Source organism: Aethina tumida, chromosome 1 (assembly GCF_024364675.1).
Source record: "Aethina tumida isolate Nest 87 chromosome 1, icAetTumi1.1, whole genome shotgun sequence".
Classification (NCBI taxonomy): domain Eukaryota; kingdom Metazoa; phylum Arthropoda; class Insecta; order Coleoptera; family Nitidulidae; genus Aethina; species Aethina tumida.
This window is the reverse complement of record NC_065435.1, coordinates 37,901,763-37,919,938: the sequence shown is the minus strand read 5'-3', so window position 1 is coordinate 37,919,938 and position 18,176 is coordinate 37,901,763. Positions and strand designations below refer to the sequence as shown.

At 33.6% G+C, this 18,176-nt stretch overlaps 6 protein-coding genes across 8 annotated transcripts; 2 read left to right on the top strand and 4 right to left on the bottom strand.

Moving 5' to 3' along the window:
* Window positions 1–70: 70 nt before the first annotated feature.
* Window positions 71–7,782, bottom strand: LOC109599374 (F-box only protein 33). The gene is made up of 5 exons (XM_020015365.2): window positions 7,649–7,782; window positions 7,202–7,418; window positions 4,638–5,115; window positions 3,997–4,578; window positions 71–3,939 (listed from the first exon to the last, which is right to left on the bottom strand). Exons 1-5 carry the CDS (start codon window positions 7,677–7,679, stop codon window positions 3,808–3,810), a joined length of 1,440 nt encoding a protein of 479 aa, XP_019870924.1. The 5' UTR covers window positions 7,680–7,782; the 3' UTR covers window positions 71–3,807.
* A 235-nt stretch (window positions 7,783–8,017) lies between these two features.
* On the top strand, window positions 8,018–8,930 carry LOC109599359 (proteasome subunit beta type-2). Of its 2 annotated transcripts, none has more exons than XM_049961979.1 (3): window positions 8,018–8,197; window positions 8,254–8,451; window positions 8,554–8,930. In XM_049961979.1, exons 1-3 carry the CDS (start codon window positions 8,107–8,109, stop codon window positions 8,871–8,873), a joined length of 609 nt encoding a protein of 202 aa, XP_049817936.1. In that variant the 5' UTR covers window positions 8,018–8,106; the 3' UTR covers window positions 8,874–8,930. The 2 variants fall into 2 exon arrangements, with proteins under 2 accessions (XP_049817936.1, XP_019870906.1); XM_020015347.2 differs by having other exon boundaries at window positions 8,019–8,197; window positions 8,254–8,447; window positions 8,550–8,930.
* A 746-nt stretch (window positions 8,931–9,676) lies between these two features.
* LOC109599343 (minor histocompatibility antigen H13) lies at window positions 9,677–12,971 on the bottom strand. The gene is made up of 5 exons (XM_020015327.2): window positions 12,735–12,971; window positions 12,491–12,660; window positions 11,612–11,970; window positions 10,100–10,409; window positions 9,677–10,026 (listed from the first exon to the last, which is right to left on the bottom strand). The coding sequence occupies exons 1-5, from the start codon at window positions 12,921–12,923 to the stop codon at window positions 9,945–9,947; spliced, it is 1,110 nt and encodes a 369-aa protein (XP_019870886.1). The 5' UTR covers window positions 12,924–12,971; the 3' UTR covers window positions 9,677–9,944.
* Window positions 12,972–13,768: 797 nt separating this feature from the next.
* Window positions 13,769–15,221, top strand: LOC109599348 (checkpoint protein HUS1). The gene is made up of 4 exons (XM_020015334.2): window positions 13,769–14,206; window positions 14,270–14,476; window positions 14,526–14,915; window positions 14,967–15,221. Exons 1-4 carry the CDS (start codon window positions 14,155–14,157, stop codon window positions 15,188–15,190), a joined length of 873 nt encoding a protein of 290 aa, XP_019870893.2. The 5' UTR covers window positions 13,769–14,154; the 3' UTR covers window positions 15,191–15,221.
* Window positions 15,212–16,021, bottom strand: LOC109599347 (transmembrane protein 222). Its single transcript, XM_020015333.2, has one exon. The coding sequence runs from the start codon at window positions 15,839–15,841 to the stop codon at window positions 15,338–15,340; it is 504 nt and encodes a 167-aa protein (XP_019870892.2). The 5' UTR covers window positions 15,842–16,021; the 3' UTR covers window positions 15,212–15,337.
* Window positions 16,022–16,640: 619 nt separating this feature from the next.
* Window positions 16,641–18,147, bottom strand: LOC109599366 (uncharacterized). Of its 2 annotated transcripts, none has more exons than XM_020015358.2 (7): window positions 18,001–18,147; window positions 17,797–17,949; window positions 17,610–17,747; window positions 17,343–17,553; window positions 16,961–17,275; window positions 16,781–16,905; window positions 16,641–16,716 (listed from the first exon to the last, which is right to left on the bottom strand). In XM_020015358.2, the coding sequence occupies exons 1-7, from the start codon at window positions 18,053–18,055 to the stop codon at window positions 16,667–16,669; spliced, it is 1,047 nt and encodes a 348-aa protein (XP_019870917.2). In that variant the 5' UTR covers window positions 18,056–18,147; the 3' UTR covers window positions 16,641–16,666. The 2 variants fall into 2 exon arrangements, with proteins under 2 accessions (XP_019870917.2, XP_049826544.1); XM_049970587.1 differs by having other exon boundaries at window positions 17,343–17,529.
* Window positions 18,148–18,176: the final 29 nt, after the last annotated feature.

The following is an 18,176-nucleotide window of genomic DNA, read 5'->3' as shown; positions in this document are numbered from 1 at the left end:
TGCCTATCGGATTACAACAATAAAACGTCGAACGGTGAGCGAGGGGTGGGGATGAATAAAACAAAACTGGTGGGATGAGAAAATTTTATTGAAACTAAAGAATTAAAATAAAGGACCACAGTGTCCGTATGTTCAGAACGATTTACATATACATACATATTAATTAATTTAAGAATATCGTTTACAACATTGAAAAAAGAGATTGATTAATATCTACGATAAAATTAAACTACATTCATCACCTAGCCTAATTCTATTTTATCAACTACACAGGAAAGGAAAAAAAATATATATTTTTTGTCAATGTTTTATATATTTTTTTGGTGCTACTGTTTTTTGACAGTACGGTAAATAATTGGTGCAACTTTAAAATTTCTTCACTACCAAACTAACAAGTATATGGACATTTAAAAGGAAACATTAACGTTTATATGTTACGATACACAGATGAAACAATAACACCAATACATCTTTATATATTTAAGGAATACAATACAATGCAATACAGTACAATACAATACAATACAATATGTAGTGCGAATTGCAAATTGCAATAACAAACATGACAATGACAAGTTTAGGCAAGCTTAACTTTGTATTTTTTTCGGAGAGTAAAAATGCAGTGTACGTATGTATGTCAAAAATTAATTAATTAATCAGCTTGCTCATTCTTCTAATAAGTAAGTAAGTAAGTAAGTAAGTAAGTCTTAAAAAATGTGAATATAATATATCTAAAAAAAATATATAAGGAAACTTAATAACTAATGTCGAATAATAACATTACCAGTCAGTAAATATTTTAACTGCCCATAATCTCATAAATTTATTTAGCAAACTTTAATAAAAGGACAGTTGTATTAAAGTGTCGCCTTTATTGTCTTTTACCTTTATTTATTTTTTCCAGGTGATTTGAATACTCGTTAGAAAATGATTGGCAACACTAACTTATAAGTTCATTGCAGCTTCTACGTTTTTATTTGATTTATGAATAGCTTCGCAGTCGGGCGAGTCCCTCGTCCCTGGTGTGGCGGGAGCCGGAGAAAATCGCCCGGGGAAGCATATAGAAATTGTGCTACAACCTCTAGAAGACTCTCATTGTAACATTTGAGCGTTGTGTAACATATGTACGCTGTTAACAATGTGTCCGTATACATCACAGATAGATTCATGATAAGATGGCAACTTAACCCAAACAATCTACAATCGAGGGGCTGCGTGTGACACGCACCCGCCCTAAACAGCCTCACTCACACATCTATAATACATAAAGATTTTAGTTATTAACGCTTTCGACTAGTTTTATTTTTTAGTTACAATAGCTGCTAAGATTTTTTCGCTATGATCACTTCACACTCAGGTACTTGATCTTTTAACATCTCTTATGTACATTAACTTATCCCTTTTGCTTATGTTTGTTATCGGTTCGTTAGGTTTGTGTGTTTGGGAGCTTCGTTTCACGGCCCAATCCTCAACTATTCGTAAATGGGTGTACGTAATGCAGTTAACGATTCAATTTGTCAAAAATGTCGCCTCATAAAATTCAATTTGTATGTATCACAGTTCCGAGGTGTTTACTGAACATTAACTTAAGTTACGTAATGCTTGAGTGGTGGATTGTAGGCCCGGAAGAAACGACAACCTCCCTATTTAAAACGATAACGTTACATGGAATGACTGACTAAAATGTAAGATCTAAAATTCACTGATTTTGGTCGTGTGGTTTACATTTTTTTTGTTTTCTTTTCTTTTATTTATTATTTTGTTTACATAGGAACAGCACCTTTTTATTCAAGCGCATTCGGACACCCTCGCTTAACTTTGAGGGTTGTTTGGCTGGTGTCGTTTTTGTTAATATATGGACACATCTGCCGAAAAAATAAACTATGTTCTGTGTTTGCCATCTCTTTTTAACAACAAAAATAAATATAACGTTCGGTGGACAAACACCAATAACAATACTCACTTAAACTTTATAAATACTTTTTTTTCTTCTTTAATTTAATTTAATTTAGTTTAATTTAATTTAATCAATCTGTTTACAACAAGGAAGGGGCCCTCATCTCAGGTCTAATGTAAAATCTAATCTAATTAACGACAAATAATTTTGTTTTGCTTATTAAAAACATTAATAAAATAAAATAATATTCCAACACCGTTAACAAAAATATATAAATATATACATTAATGGTCATTAATTAATTAACAAAATCAACAAATCAAATTCCATTTGATCCTTTTGTGTGTTTCGTGTTATACCTGAGACGAGTGCCCCCCCAACAAAAACATTTAAATGCACAGTTTGATCATTATAACGCTCTCTCACACTCTTATTTGATTGTTAACTCGGATATTCAATTATCGTTCTTGATTAGAACGCCAACACTCACTTCTCTATTCATTTTGCGGAGGCTTAAACCCATAAAAACTATCAGTTCTGTTGGTACAAGATAAAATTATAAAATAGTATAATAACAACACAAATGGAAGTAAAAAATTAACACAAGTCAATATATTGCACGAGATTTAGTTAGTTAGTTAGAATCTTGTTCCGTCTCTAAACAGTGTCTTTGGTTGAAGAGACTCAAATAATACTTCACACACTATTCGTAAAACGTAATAGAGGACATATAAAAAATAAAATACTGATAAATTAGCCTTGAACTTCTTAAGTATCGCAAGCTCAAACGTGTTATGTTATCTTGATAATTATTTTAATGTCGAATCAAGACAGGTACTTAGTAGTAGTTGGCAATAAATATTTTCATTTTTTAATTTGATTTACACGTTAACAATCGTTGCTTGTTCGAATAATAAGAGTTTCTATATCACAGATGTTTTGCTTCTTATCGCTAGTTTTGTATGTTAGATAAAGGAAAATCTGATTTGGTGTCCCTGTACCGCACCACAAGCATTTCATGCACCTCATGCATCTTATGCATTTCTATTAAAAAAAGTCACATAGTTAATTTTTACAATGCAACACTGTTCAGACGCCAAAACTATTTTTCAATCACGGAAACTTGGCACCCTGTTCGTAATTTTTAAAACAACAAATAGTAGTAATAATAATAAAAAGTAAACGGTAAAATAAATTAATTAAAACGGGGAACAACGAAACGATTTTAGTAGTACTTCAAACAAACAACTGGACCGAACGAACGTACGCTCCATGCTCGTTGTTCAATATAGTCAAAAAAAAAAGAAACGTATTCATTTCTCTTGCATAAAATTAACATTAACATTAGTAATTATTTACAAGAAAGACATTTATATATATATATACACAAATTACGTCCGGTGAAATGTAGTGCGACACCCGGACACATCAATCTTTATAAGGAAGTTGCATTTTAAAAAAAGAAAAAGTGCAAAGTATCGGGGGGAGGCCAGCCCGCCACTTTAACTTTAAATAATGGTCTTTGGTTGCGGTTAAATTGGTGAGCGCCGATCATATTACAAAATACTTAAACGGTGACAATTAAGTAGTATTCAACCGTGAATTTAAAATGATAACAACACACCGACAGAAAGCCATAAGATTTTGGGCCCATTTCGTTACATCGTTTAACAACAACAACATTAAATTTACTGCAATAAAAATAATAAACGAAAAACGTAACGTAATTTCAGATCGAAAATAAACGAGTAAATAAAAATGAGTGATGTAACCGAAGCATCAATTAGCCGCTGTTTTAATACAGATTTGTTGGTTGGTTGGTTGGTTGGTTGGTTGGTTGATTGGTTGGTTTGTAGGTGGTACATACAGATATAACTGGTGGGGGATAGGAGGTTATTAGTTGACTTATCTTAGTGCAAATCTGCTAAAACTATCGGCAATAAATATTCGTCGGAATCGCCTGCCAGAGGACTGCAGATCACCGGGTGCAAGTCGGAACTCTTGTGCGGCGTCCACTTCCTCCCCAAGTTCTTACGGATGTCCTAAAATTCTCCACATTGATTGATCGATCGATTTCAATTTAGTGTGGTGATACCCACCTTCAATAAGACCGTGGCGGACGTGTCGCTGTATAAAATATCGTCTTCGGGTACGTCGAGGTTCTTAAGATTGGCACCACGCAGCCGCCCAATCGCCATCAGATCGTCCGCGTTGTACTTGTAACCGTACATCACCAGCTCCTCCAGTTGCTTGCAGAGCCAGGCGGCCATCACCAGCGGGTTGGGAATGTGGAGCTGTATGAACGTCCAGCTGTCCTTGCTGTTACGTATCGAGTCGATCCACATCAGACTGCGCAGCGTGCGCTTGTAATATAAGGGCATCAGCTCGAGCAGTTCCATGTTGATGCTTTCGCAGAACAAAACCTTGAGATGGGTGAGCGGCATGTCCGGACGCAGCACGTTGTTGTGAAGGTCGTGTATGTCCTTGAAGGCGTGGATCACCGTGAGACGCAGACCGCAATCGGGATGCGACTCGGTGAAGCGGTGCCAGGCGCCGTTCGACGTGCCCGCGTGGCCTTGGTGTACGCCGTGCACGTGCACCACCAGCCGTTCGAGTGACCGGGCGGACTCCAGGTTGTTCAGCAACTCGTCCGAGAGATTGTCGTAGTCCATACTTAACACCTACAAAAACAATATCGAAATATAACAAGTCGGACAACAAGGAAGGAATTCGATCGTACCCTTAAATTGTGGAAGGGCACAACGAGATCCGGATTGAGGTATTGCTTCGTGTAGATTAATGGATCATCCTTGACGGATGCCAGTCCCAGGTGCGTGACCTTCGGCCTCAGTCTCCTCAGTATGTCATCGAGATAATAAGAGAGTTCCTCGAGGCCGCCGATGCTGAACTTTGTCAGACGCGGCAGACACTCGTCCAACGACCACATCATCTCGTCGAGATCGTCGTACTTGCCGTCGTCGACGATTCGCTTCGGCGGCAACTCGAACCGACAGTGCGTCGGTTCGATGATCAGGCTGCGCAGATTGTTATTCGTGCTGAGCACGCGCAGTAACGTGGCGAACTCGCGCACGCATTCGTACGTCAACGAGCTAACTTTGACCGTTGCTTCGGACACCACGTGTCCGAATGTGTTCGTGTGGAATTTCGCTCTTTTCATTTCGTTCGATTCGATTTTGAATGTCATCGCGGGCCACCACCTGAAATTGCATATTTTAATCAGATTTCGTTGTGTCAAATACAAAATACCGAATCAACAACAGGTCGAGTTGAGATCAAAAACTGGAATTTCTATTTTTTCATTTCTAATTCAATTTTCGTACTTGTTGTTTCAACTTGACTCCTTTATTCCGTTTAATTTCTCGTATATCTGCAATATCCCCACTTTCTGTATTTCTGTATTCTCCTTTTTGTTCTTTGATTACTCTTCAAGTAATTTTTCAAAACCTCCTGATCATTTAGAATAATTTCAATGCTATTCCCCAGATATTCTTCAGTAACTAAAGGAAATCAAAATTTAATTTAATCATTTTATATTATATTTTATATTTTATATTTTATATTTTATATTTTATATTTTATATTTTATATTTTATATTTTATATTTTATATTTTATATTTTATATTTTATATTTTATATTTTATATTTTATATTTTATATTTTATATTTTATATTTTATATTTTATATTTTATATTTTATATTTTATATTTTATATTTTATATTTTATATTTTATATTTTATATTTTATATTTTATATTTTATATTTTATATTTTATATTTTATATTTTATATTTTATATTTTATATTTTATATTTTATATTTTATATTTTATATTTTATATTTTATATTTTATATTTTATATTTTATATTTTATATTTTATATTTTATATTTTATATTTTATATTTTATATTTTATATTTTATATTTTATATTTTATATTTTTCAGCAACTAAAAGAAATCAAAATTTAATTTAATCATTTTATTCGCTTAACTATTTTTGAAGATATTTTTACTTTCTTCTTTTATTCAACTATTTCCAATATTTGTATCATTTATTAAATTTTTCAATTCTCCTCAATTCAATTCTACGATTTTAACTTTCTATCATGAATAATAAATAATTGGACAGAAAGGCGAGTGAATGATGATGCATCACATGCAAATACATCTAAATTAGAATTATAAAGATGTTTTTTATTTTTTAAGTTTTATATTTAAACGCTGGCAGAGAGAACGAACATTTATTTATCTGTTCTTCACAGTTTTTATCGCTGCTGACGCATGGTTCACATGCATATTCAAACTACGAAGGCGAGCAATAAAAGTGTCGATTAGACACAAATCCGTCTACGTACGAACGAAACAAAACTACGCGTATCAATTGTGCGTGACGTAACAACGTAACGACGTAACGACGTAACGAATTCATCAAGGAAATTCGGCTAAGAGTCCGTGTTCCAGTTTGCGACTCGACAACAACAACTTACGTTACGAAAGAACGGAACAATCGGGTCCGAAATATGAAAGCGAGAATGGCAATCGGAATGTTGTTGTTCGGTCGAAGAAAGTGTTGCGGTGCCGCACTGGCAATGGCTCGTAAATGAATCGACTGTTGCCCAACGACTGAACGAAATAGACGTGCGGACAATTGCCAAAAAAATATATATCACAATTTCAATTTGCGTTGTTCACCTTCCTTTCTTAATTACACTTTACCTGGTGTCTTAAAAACTAGTTACAAACACCAAATTAACAGTCACAATGACGACCTAGTCGAACGTGTTTTCCAAACTTTGAACTGTTTAATTGGGCATTTAATTTTAGCAATAATGGAATAGTAGTGGCATGAGAAAGTTACGAATGCATAATTTTGAAAGTCCCCTGGTTTTGTGTCAGTAAACAATTTTATTAATTATTATTATAAAATTATAATATAATTGTTGTTTTTCAATCCCAATTTTTCATACGTCTTATCTACGTTAATTATTAAAACTTCCCTTAAGATATACAATTGATAAATTGATAAATTAAAAGTACTGTTTTCAATCCCAATTTGTTAATTATTAAAAATCCCCTTAAAATATGTACAATTTAAATTGAAATACTCTCCTTGTTTAACTTTGTGAATATAATTTTTTTAGTAGTAAGTTTCTAAGGATATTTATGTTACTAATAAGACAAGTTTAAATTTAGAATTCCAATTGGACAATCAATAATCATGGGACATCACTATATTCACATAATATCAAGGTACTACTTAATAAATAAAGTAATGTAACTTACTTCGGATGAAAGATATGCAATCTCCAATTCTTGCAAACCATTCCAGCATTAAGAAGATCATCTCGGTTGAGATATTCAAAGGTCTGGTGCAGCAGCAGGGATGGCAAGTGTGTCCAGTCGGGCAACGGAGCTCCAACACCCTCGACCTCCTCAGATTTGGGCCTCTTTGCGAGGGAGCAGCCGCCAATTTTGGCGGAGTGTGAATTAATGGTCATGTCTGAAAGGGAACCACCAACAAGTAAATACATCAGTGTTTAGACGTAGTGCTACTGCTGCTGGAGTCCATATGTTTTTTTTTATTACATCAGTATAAGCGAATGAAAATAATGCCAAAAAACTGAACCGTGTTTTTTATTCGAATGACAAATGAAAGTTTGTCGTGAAGGACATTTTCCCTTAGGACACTGTTTTTTTAAAAACAATGATTTTTATGTGGAATTAACTCACCTGTTTCACATTTGCGATTTTCGTTTAACATTTATTTTGTTGCCCTGGTGCGATCAAAGGAAGATTACATATGTTTCACTGACAGTTCAAAAGCAAATGCGAAAAAGATAAAAACACTCAGTGACAGCAGTCGACCAATAACACTGGCAACAAGACGTTTGCCAAGTTTACGCCTGCAACATTTTTAACCACTTTTTAGCCGCATTCCGTTTAGCTTTAACGCAAACTGAGGTTATTAAATAAAAAATACTTTATATTTTTCATAAATATTTTAATAATTTAATTTTATAGTGACATAAAACAGTTGAAGGATTTGCAACTCGACAACACCGCTCACGAACAAAAACATTGAACGGATCATGCGCGTCTAGGCGATGAGTTGAAGTTTTGGTAACTAACCTCAATCTTAGTTTTCTATTACAAAGCGTTTCTTGTTTATAGCAGAAAATCGGGTAGAAATGGAATGTTTAATTGGAATTAAGTTCGACGACTATGTCCTCATAGCCGCCGACAGAACCAACTCTCACAGCATTATCGTCATGAAAACAGGTGAGCCGGAAAAACCGACTTTTCTGATCAACTCCACTATACATATAAATTTTCAGATGAGAACAAGTTGTACAAGCTGAGCAACAAGCTCGTCATGGCAGTTTCCGGCGAGTCGGGCGACACTACTCAGTTTGCTGAGTACATAGCCAAAAATATACAACTTTACAAGATGAGGAACATCTACGAAATGAGTCCAACTGAGGCTGCCAACTTCACTCGCAGAAACCTCGCAGACTTCTTACGCAGCAGGGCAAGTATAACCTTCCTTAATCTTTGTTTACAAGTCACTACACATGAAATGTCGTTCAAGACTTATCTAAAGCCAAAATGTTAAATAATAAATGTTTTATAGTCAGCGTATCATGTAAACCTGTTGATGGCTGGATATGATGACCGTAACGGACCAGAATTGTTTTACATGGATTACTTGGCGTCAATGGTTAGTGTGCCTTATGCTGCCCACGGTTATGGAGGTTTCTTTTCGCTTTCCATTATGGATCGCCACTACCTCCCAACTTTACCCCTAGATGAAGGTTATGAAGTTTTGAAGAAATGCGTACGTGAAGTGCAGAAGCGACTGGCGATTAGCTTGCCCAATTTTAAAGTTCAGGTTATTGACAAAAACGGAATCAGGGATATGCCAGACATTACTGTTGAAAGTCTTGCTACAAGTTAATTTAATTGTATTCTTTTCTATTAAAATATAAACATTTAATAAAAAAATAAAAAAGAATTTTTATTTAAGTTATAATATTAATTATAAATGAACGTTTAAGAATAAATCAAACATTTCAATGGTTCAAATTTTTTTATTAGAAAACTTAAGTAGGAGACAGTCAGTTGAGCAACATAAGTACATACAAATTCAAATAAAAAATTCATCAGTTATTCATATAACTGGAATAAAAGGTATATAAGTATATACATACATACACGATTTCACAAATATATAAGAATTTTTTCTATTTATCCAATCTGAATAATTTTTATTCTATTTTCCATCTATAATATGTCTATAATAATAATTTTGGTAATCAGTCAATACATTAACCAAAAACATAAATTGTGCACAATATACCTACAATTCGACGTGTAATATAGAAGTAATCGACACACATCGATTCAAATTAAAGATTTCGAACAAAATTTTATAATATAATTTTGTTTGGAACCTTGAACAAACTAATAAAATTTATAAACTTTTGCAGTCTCAATCATTAATTAGAATCTACATAAAAATAACTAAAACATGCAATTGCAATTTTATAATATAACAACAACAACAAATTCACAGTTATAAGATATTTAATTGGTATTATTCATTCACTATTTTATAAATGGATATTCCTACACTACAACATGTATAGTTGTTTAATTCAATATATATGCAAATAATTGTTAGTTGTCCAAATTATAAAAAGTGAATGAGAATGGAATGTTTCATTACTGATTTTCGAGGTTTAAAATTAGGAACACAAGTACTGTTGGGTTTTAATATTTATTAGAAAACATCAAAAAACTTAACTAAAAAAAACAATTAATTGCGCACAATATAAAGTACATTGATTTATACTTCATCATCAACTGAAGATGATAAAAGTAATATAGGAATATAAAATTTAATACAGTTTACAAATTTTAAATATGCAGTCCTTTTGTGCATACATATTTTTGTAAATGGAAGATTTTTTTTTAAAATTTTAACGAACTATAAAATATAAATATATATTTTTTCAAAATAAAACTCTTATTTAGCCTTTTTAGTTTCCTTTGCTTGTTTCTCGTCCTTCTTTTTCTCATCGACTTTTTCGTCCGGGTTATCCTCGTATCTGCAATCACACCGTTAAGAAAGAACGGACGAAAATGCGTTAAAAAAAGAAATTGTAAAATTGACGAACTTACTTGAATAGAGCGGTGAGATCCCCCTTAACCAGAGCCAGTCCCAACGGGGTGCCGATGCAGGCCGGTACCAGGTACAGGAGGGCCGGTTGGGCGTGCTTGAAGACGTGCATCACGAAGATGGTGGCCATCAGTCCAAGGAAGTAGGCGAGACAGGCGGCGTGGAAATAGGTTTTGGTCTTGCGGTTCAGACTGTAATCGAAGCGGAGCAGCAGGGCGATGAAGATTCCGGGAATCACGATGTCGCCGAGGCCGAGCATGGCGAAGTTATCGGCGGCGAGGCCGTTCTGGAGCAGATCTTGAGGGAAAACAACTGCAAAGACGATACTTAACTATTAGATGTTTAAATTTACTGTTTATTATTACTGTTTTTTAAAATATTCTACAACATATATATGCCAATCGAAAAGGCTTTGATCCGATTTTATTTGGGGAGAGACTCATGCACAACCAGACAGTAAAAGGCCACAAGTTTGCTCCATAGTGATGTCTCATTCAAAATTCAGTAGGATCAAAGGCTTTTCAGTCGATATAAAATGATTTTCAATAAAGAATATGAGACGATAAGAATACCAATCGGGCTCACAATAATCTCGTTGTCTTTAATGTTCTTATGAACAGATATAACTCTTATTTTTTTCCTAGAAGCTACCATCATGTCCCAAAACATATCGGGTATTTAGACCAATCGATTCACAAGATGTTGAGAATAACAATTTTTATGGATTTTCAGTATTCTTTGATTCGATTTTCGAGCAAAAAATGGATTTTTAATTTTTTTGATGTACCGTTTTAAAAAATTCCCGAAGTTGATAATTTCATCGAGAATTGAATGAGGAATTAAAAAAAAAAATAGTTTCACATTTTTATCGTTATCGTAACATGGTTAAAAATGAAAATTAAGAAAATAACCTCGTTTTTCTAAGGTTCCCATAAACAGATGTAACCCCTATTTTTTTTCCTAGAAGCTACCATCATGTCCCAGATCAACCGATTCATAAGGTGCTGAGAATGACAATTTATACTGATTTTTAGTATTCTTTGATTTATTCAGAAACGGCAACAGATAATGATCTGAAACTTGTTATTTTTCATTTCAATAGTTGGTAACCAACTTCTTGATCATAGCTCGTTACCATGGTAATGACTGTGATGTATGTGACACTTTTTTCAAGACATTAGGAGAGCAAGCAACACGCATCGGAGATGGATGGTAAAATTTTCATTAATTTTTCTTAAAACAAAGCTTGTAAAGTTTGCTTTTCAGTTAACCATGTGTTTGGGATGCTTGTTGGTGTTCTAATCGCGGTTGGAATCACCTACATTGTACAAACGACGGTCGAAAATATCATCAGTCCGATGTTTGGGTTGAAGAATTAGATTTTCTTAGCTCAACGCCTAAACTTAACAGAAAATTTGGCATATCTATTCAAAATTTAGACGTGTACAGCTCAGCCTTAGGTTAAATTTAGCTTTACTTAATTTATATAGACAATTGACGTATGTAAAACTTACGTTTGATGGGTGCCTCGAAGCTCTTGGCAACGGTGACCATCACGTCGGTTCCAAACACCCAGAAAATGTCGTAGAAGAAGAGGCCGCACAACAGGATGCAGCCGGTGATGACGTTGTTAAGGTGCAACAGTTCCACAGCGTTGACAGCGAACGCCAGACCGAAGAGGTTGTTGGCCACCCAGTGTTTGCCTATGAGGTACCAGGCGCCCACCAACGAGCAGCAGGCCAACGAGACCACGTCGTAGGTGGAGAAGCGATAGTCGATCAGAAACTGGGCGGCGTCGCCTTCGCCCTGCTTGAACGTGATGTGATACGGAATGTTTTGGATCGAGGTGGGTACCAAATTGCTCACAACTGGACTGGAAACATAAATTTAATTTATTCTGGCTGCCTATATTAAATACAAATAATATACAATAAATCTACTTAATATATAATACATGATATTTGTTTTTGTACATAATCATACAAATAAAAAGGCTGCTTTAACATTCGAAAATTCTTCAGAGCATTTTTTCTACAAAATATATGCAAGGGGGTTTCAACCTTCAACAAGCCAGGCTGTATATAACTATATGGTGTGGGACTTCTTACACTATGGAGAAATCAATCCACATGCAAAAAATGCTGTTATCCAATGCTTAAAATAATTTAGTTAAGAATAAGCATGACAATTTAGTCTAATAACTGTACATGTAACTTTCATAAATTATTATATTTTATCAGCTTGTGACTAAACTAAATATGAGGTGCATTCTGAGAAAAACAAGTGTAAACCATTGTATGTAAACATTTAAATTCACGTAACTGAATATCAATGATACAAACAACAGAATATGTGCAAACATATGCAATAATAATTCAGTTGCTGATACATACCTCAAGATATGAGTAAGAGCAAGGACACCTAAGAAAAAGAAATATCCAGTCAACAACAGATTAATATATTCCTTTGAGAACAACTTGAACACTATGTACAGTCCGAAAAGGGCACACGAAGCCATTATTGGAAAAATAGCAGCGTCTTTCTTAGTCATCTTTTCGGGTTTCTGCAAACAAAACAGTCAATAGAATCGAGAATCTCGTCAAATCAACGTGCGTTAACGTTAAAAAAAAAAATTACCTTCTCCTTATGGTAGACAACAGATCTGTATGAACCGAAGAAAATCGGCAGAAGGGCCATGAGTATGAGGCAGCCGTACGCCACGGCCATGCCCTCCGGACTGCTGGGTGGTTTTTTGGTCGTGTTCGTCGCATTTTCATTTAAATTTTCGGTGGCCTGTGCCAGAAAACTGTTGACTACGTCTGCCATGTTTACGAAGGACTGACTGATGTGACAACCGATGCGACGTTAGCCACTGGCACACTGCGATCGTGGCACATTGACAGCAGGGACAACGAAGCCGAGCCGATCGGTGATTGGTAGCCCTTGCCCAAAGCCACGTACCGTTGTTCCGTTCGTTTGAATAATTTTGTTTTAATTGCAGGAAATACTGGTTATTCGTTATTACCTGTTTACCATTAGTTGTTCGTATTAATTTGGAATTTACATTATACTACTTTTTTGATAAATAATGCAATGATAAATTAATTCAAGTCTTTAAAAAAACAAGAAATTTAATTCACTTCTTCAGGACGATGCAAATTTTAAATATCATTCCCCATCAAGACAAATTTCTTATAATATATAATATAATATTGCTATTAGTATGTTTAAATAATAATTGTACACGATCTAACGATGTTCACAACAGACAATATGTCTATATATAATTACATAAGCTAATCAATCAACCAGTAAGGGATGACACACGCCAGTTTGCTTCTGTTAACCGCATGGTTAACTGTCTTATTTAGTGTTTAGTGACTTATTGGATATAATACGAATTTTAAGGGTAAGTTTCCTTTATTATAAATCAGTTTTGCATTGAATTTTTAAGTCATATTATCTTGTGTTGAATTATTTTCCTAATTATTTGCTTATATTTGTATAATATTATTTTGAAGTAATACAAACAATATATTTTTTTTAATGTGTGTTATGATAAAATAATATGATGTATGTCTTTGAAATATATGTATGTAAAAACTTTGTTTATTAATATTTTAGTCGGGTCAGTAGCTTCCGAGTCAAGTTATCTATTAGTTAATAATAGTTCCTTTTCATTTATCATATTCTCTTAATATGTAGGCGTCTCTGTCGTAGGCACAAAACTACAAAATTGTAGTTTAGTGCAAACACTATTTTGAATTTCTAATTTTTTAAAGTGACAACGTTGCGTATAATAATCGCATGTTTGAATTTGGAAGCATGCGCACAAATAAACTCTTGCTTATGTCCTTCTTAACTTCTTAGAGAACATTGCCTGTAATTTTTATGAAATTGCCAGAGATTTCTTCATCTACATGATTTACTGTAAAAAAGGAAAAAGTGATTTCGTCTACAGAGATTTATATCTGTGATGGTCAACATCAAAATCAATTATATTTCTCTCTTTTTAATATGTTTTTGATGTCTCCACGATTGTTAATGGTAATTAATCATGAAATTCCGAGCTTTAATTCTGGAACAACCGGCCATGAGAGACTTTCTGAGTAAGTGCATGCATCTATACATTTTATTATCGGTATACCTTAAAATTCTTAATACCTGATTAGCTGTGGCGATCAGTTTATCCAAGTTCTCGAAAGAATGTGTTATGAGACTTACACAAAGAAGACTCTACTTCATAATATCAGAAGATGATTTTGGACCTCGGAAGCCACTGGTATGGTGTGAGCTGCCAATTCATTTTTATTTTAATGAATATAATGTTGTTGGTGTAAATGATGAATACAATGAAATATACTTGGAGTTCTCAACAAGTAAGAAGTCATAAATCCATAAATTAAAATTAACTTTACTGATTTTTAGGTTTACTTTCTAATTCCCTATCGGTGCTAAAGCAGAATTGTAAATCATTAAAACTCAAATTAACAAATAAAGAATCTCCTTGCTTAACCCTAGAAATTGATTTGTTGGCCACTGAAATGATCAACAGACACTGTGTTTATGATATACCTGTTGAAGTTATTGGTAGAAAACACTGGTCTAGTTACAAACAACCTCAATACGATGATTTCCATGTTACAATAGAGATGCCTTGCATGAAGTCGATTAAGAATATCGTTGAAAGAATGAAGAGCATTAGTCAGTCAATTACTGTGAGTGCTAATAAAAGTGGACGGTTGACACTACAAATATTAACAACTGCTGTGACATTATCAGCACACTTTCCGGATCTAAGTGTACAAAGTTTTGCTGGTATATAAAACACTCACATTTATTTTATTAATTCAATCCATACATTTTTAGGTGGCCACGTTGTTACTCACCACACCAATAACGATGAAGATGAAGAAAACGAGGTTGTGTGCTGTACAATCGATATTAAAAAGTTTCTCATGTTCTTAACAGGAATGCAACTAAATAATTGCAGGGCAATATGTAGCATCGTTCACGAAAAAATGGTGAAATTGCGAATGGAGCAGCCTGGAGCAATGATTTTAGAAATATATTTACCTGAAATGTCTCTGTGATCCTTTTCTTAAAATAAAACATGTTTTTTAATTACATTTATTATTTACACCATACACATTTTACTAAAATGTTGTTTATAAATATTATTTATATCATGTTGTTGTTTTTTTACATGTAATTTCAATAAATAAATTTTCAAAGTATATTTATGTAGTACCCAACACACACAGGACAATTACAAGTGTAAGTATAAGAAATGGGAGCCAAGTCTTGAGGAATCCCCTGATACTGACATATTTTCCTTGGAACGCCAACATCAGCGCCAACTTAACCATATTCCAATTGTTGGATCCATCGTACTGCATAAGATCCAAAGCGGTCGCGACGTGCGAATGGCAATTGTCAATGCAAAGATTGTGCATCCGTTCACTGTAGATGTCGGAGGCTTTCTGAACAGCCGCATCCCAACCTTCCACACCACCTTTCGCCAGAGTCGGTCGTAGCTGCAGATATTTTGTGGGCCTGCCGAAAGCCATGTTATCCTCCGACACGAAGTAGGGTCCTGCAAAGTCTCTGATCACACCGTTGGAAAGCGCAATGCCCATGTGTCCGATGATTGGGAAGAGCCATGTTAAAAGTGGTATTGGGGTCCAGACGATGCAGCAAGGATATTTGTCCTTGATTTTATCGATGATTCCTGTATAGTTCATGTTTTGGCAGTTATATTTCACGCGTTTTGACTTGACGAATTAAATGTTTACATGCATTTTGACGTTTGTTTGTTTGTAAATAACCTAACAATCGATGTGTCTGTCAATGTTAGTTGCCAATGTTGCAGGGGTTTATCCACTAGGTAATTTCCCTAGATCAGAAATTAAATTGTAAAAATGGTGTTAATCTTGCAGCAAAACTGTATGATTGAATAAAATATATATATATATATATATATATATATATATATATATTATATATATATATCGCATTTGAACATTCAATATTTTTTACGGGTAATCTTGTACAATCTTAATTTATTTTCACATATAGATAATCGTATTGTATTTAATTAAAAATGTATTTTTATTTTTTCTTATTTCCAATTTATCGATAATTTTTTTATTTATTTATATGGAGAAATAAATATAAAAATCGCAATGTGTGAGTATTTTAAATTGTATAAGGGAACAATATCCACTGGAATAGATTTGTTTTTGTTTTAATTGTGTTGTGTTTTTTATTATAAAATTTATAAATATCTTTATTTGTTAATGTTATATTAATGTATTATTTTAATATGCTTATTCGACTTTTATTTTTTATAAAAATTGTTCCCCTTTATAAATTTACATAATTATTAAATATTTTCTAAATTTATTTAAAAATGAAAGTTTAATTAGATATTAAACTATCAAAGAAATATAGAGTAAATAAAAAATTAATAGAGTAGGATTAGCCAAAAGTCATACGACTAAGGGACAATTTAATTTAAAGGAATAAAAAAATATTGAAGTATAATGTGTAGAACATTTATTATAAATTTAGCTGTAATCTTCCTCGTCATCCATTATAAAATTTGGATTGTCCTCCCCTAAAACAAAAATCGACGTTCCGAGTCAGAATCAAATCAAAATATATGCATGGTGCATACTTACCCCCAGACATGGGCATTTGAAATAATTCGGGAGTCTCTTGCATTGATGGTGAAGGAGGTCTAATTAAATTATTAACCGATGTTGCTCCATTTTGATAATTTACCGTCGAACTTCTTCTTCGATTTCTACAATCAATCAATCAGTAACAATTTACACATTTTGCAGTAATGTGTAACTTACATTACTTCAGACAATTTTAAAATGAAGCCTCTTAGGCCCAATAACAGAATTATAAAAATCGTTAATAAAATTCCTACGGTCCAATACCAAGATAAATTTAATTTAGATACATCTGGGTCTTCGTATATCTGAAATTCTGTTAGGTACGTCCCAGCCAATGTATCCCACATATATTTCAAATGTGTGGATGTAAGTTGGTAATCTTTGGTTTCATCTAGATAAATCGGAATGGCAAAAGTTAAACGAGTACAATATTCATAATTTTTCCAAGTGTTCGGACAATAAGTTTGGTAGATGATCACTACGTTTTTCTCCCTATAAGAAATCTAGTATAGTACATTCTTTGCCACAAGCAAGTTTTATACGTTAAACAATCACTAACGTTATATCCTCATTGGTCACCAAATTATTTATTGAACAGTATTTCTCAGCCATAGCAGCAATAGAAGACTTCAGATTATGAAGTGTCGTCTCATTTTCAAAATCTGTGGGTTTGTTCGATAAATAAACCGTTAAAAGTCTGGATTCATTTGTAGTACTAGGATATGTAACTTCAGTAACTGGCATCTCTGTTGTTGTGGCGGGTGGTTCCCCTAAATCACAAACAAAATAAATATATCTCAATGTTCAGTGCTACAATTAAGTTTACCTATTTTATTAAAAAATACTATTAGCTTCGACTTTTCAGCATTAAAATTTGTAGTGGTGGCTCTTACGTCGCTCGTGCCCACCAAAAATGTATAATTTTCTGGTACAGTATATAAAAGCATGACCCCTTCATCACGACCTAAAACACATATTTTATATATTATAATTTCAATATAATTGTCACTTACTCGACGTAATCAAGGCTGACTCGTCACTTGAACTTAATTTACAAGTTTGTACTGTTACACCTATTGAATAACCTGCATCAACTTGTAATTCTATTTCATTATTAGTTGCTGCATCCCAGAATATACCAGAATCAGGAATTTGCTCTCCACACACTAAAACTCTTGTGATGTAACAGCTTTGCTGTGCAATTATTTAAGTAGTACCTGAGCAGATTGTACAATATAAAATTATTACTGCTATGGATTTCATCTTAGCCATTTTAATCAAATAACATACACAATAATTACTAAAACTGTCAGTATAACAAAAATACAATGCGATTTTAATAATCTTATCTAAAAACCTTTTCTTTGAAAGGGATAATAAACTAGATAACTTA

What these genes read in the sequence shown, in the direction of transcription:
- LOC109599348 (XM_020015334.2), top strand. Translation starts at nt 14,155, where the DNA reads ATGAAATTCCGAGCTTTAATTCTGGAACAACCGGCCATGAGAGACTTT. An exon ending in GGCCATGAGAGACTTTCTGA is followed by an intron (nt 14,207 to 14,269) that starts GTAAGTGCATGC and finishes ATACCTGATTAG; the next exon opens with CTGTGGCGATCAGTTTATCC. An exon ending in ATACTTGGAGTTCTCAACAA is followed by an intron (nt 14,477 to 14,525) that starts GTAAGAAGTCAT and finishes ACTGATTTTTAG; the next exon opens with GTTTACTTTCTAATTCCCTA.
- LOC109599359 (XM_049961979.1), top strand. Translation starts at nt 8,107, where the DNA reads ATGGAATGTTTAATTGGAATTAAGTTCGACGACTATGTCCTCATAGCC. An exon ending in CATTATCGTCATGAAAACAG is followed by an intron (nt 8,198 to 8,253) that starts GTGAGCCGGAAA and finishes ATAAATTTTCAG; the next exon opens with ATGAGAACAAGTTGTACAAG. An exon ending in CTTCTTACGCAGCAGGGCAA is followed by an intron (nt 8,452 to 8,553) that starts GTATAACCTTCC and finishes TTTTATAGTCAG; the next exon opens with CGTATCATGTAAACCTGTTG.
- LOC109599366 (XM_020015358.2), bottom strand. Translation starts at nt 18,055, where the DNA reads ATGGCTAAGATGAAATCCATAGCAGTAATAATTTTATATTGTACAATC. An exon ending in TTAAAATTGTCTGAAGTAAT is followed by an intron (nt 16,906 to 16,960) that starts GTAAGTTACACA and finishes GATTGATTGTAG; the next exon opens with AAATCGAAGAAGAAGTTCGA. An exon ending in TCAAATGCCCATGTCTGGGG is followed by an intron (nt 16,717 to 16,780) that starts GTAAGTATGCAC and finishes TTTTTGTTTTAG; the next exon opens with GGGAGGACAATCCAAATTTT.
- LOC109599347 (XM_020015333.2), bottom strand. Translation starts at nt 15,841, where the DNA reads ATGAACTATACAGGAATCATCGATAAAATCAAGGACAAATATCCTTGC.
- LOC109599343 (XM_020015327.2), bottom strand. Translation starts at nt 12,923, where the DNA reads ATGGCAGACGTAGTCAACAGTTTTCTGGCACAGGCCACCGAAAATTTA. An exon ending in TTGTCTACCATAAGGAGAAG is followed by an intron (nt 12,661 to 12,734) that starts GTAATTTTTTTT and finishes TTTTGTTTGCAG; the next exon opens with AAACCCGAAAAGATGACTAA. An exon ending in CTTCGAGGCACCCATCAAAC is followed by an intron (nt 10,410 to 11,611) that starts GTAAGTTTTACA and finishes TCGTCTTTGCAG; the next exon opens with TTGTTTTCCCTCAAGATCTG.
- LOC109599374 (XM_020015365.2), bottom strand. Translation starts at nt 7,679, where the DNA reads ATGTTAAACGAAAATCGCAAATGTGAAACAG. An exon ending in AAATCGCAAATGTGAAACAG is followed by an intron (nt 7,419 to 7,648) that starts GTGAGTTAATTC and finishes GTTCCCTTTCAG; the next exon opens with ACATGACCATTAATTCACAC. An exon ending in TGCCCTTCCACAATTTAAGG is followed by an intron (nt 4,579 to 4,637) that starts GTACGATCGAAT and finishes TTGTTTTTGTAG; the next exon opens with GTGTTAAGTATGGACTACGA.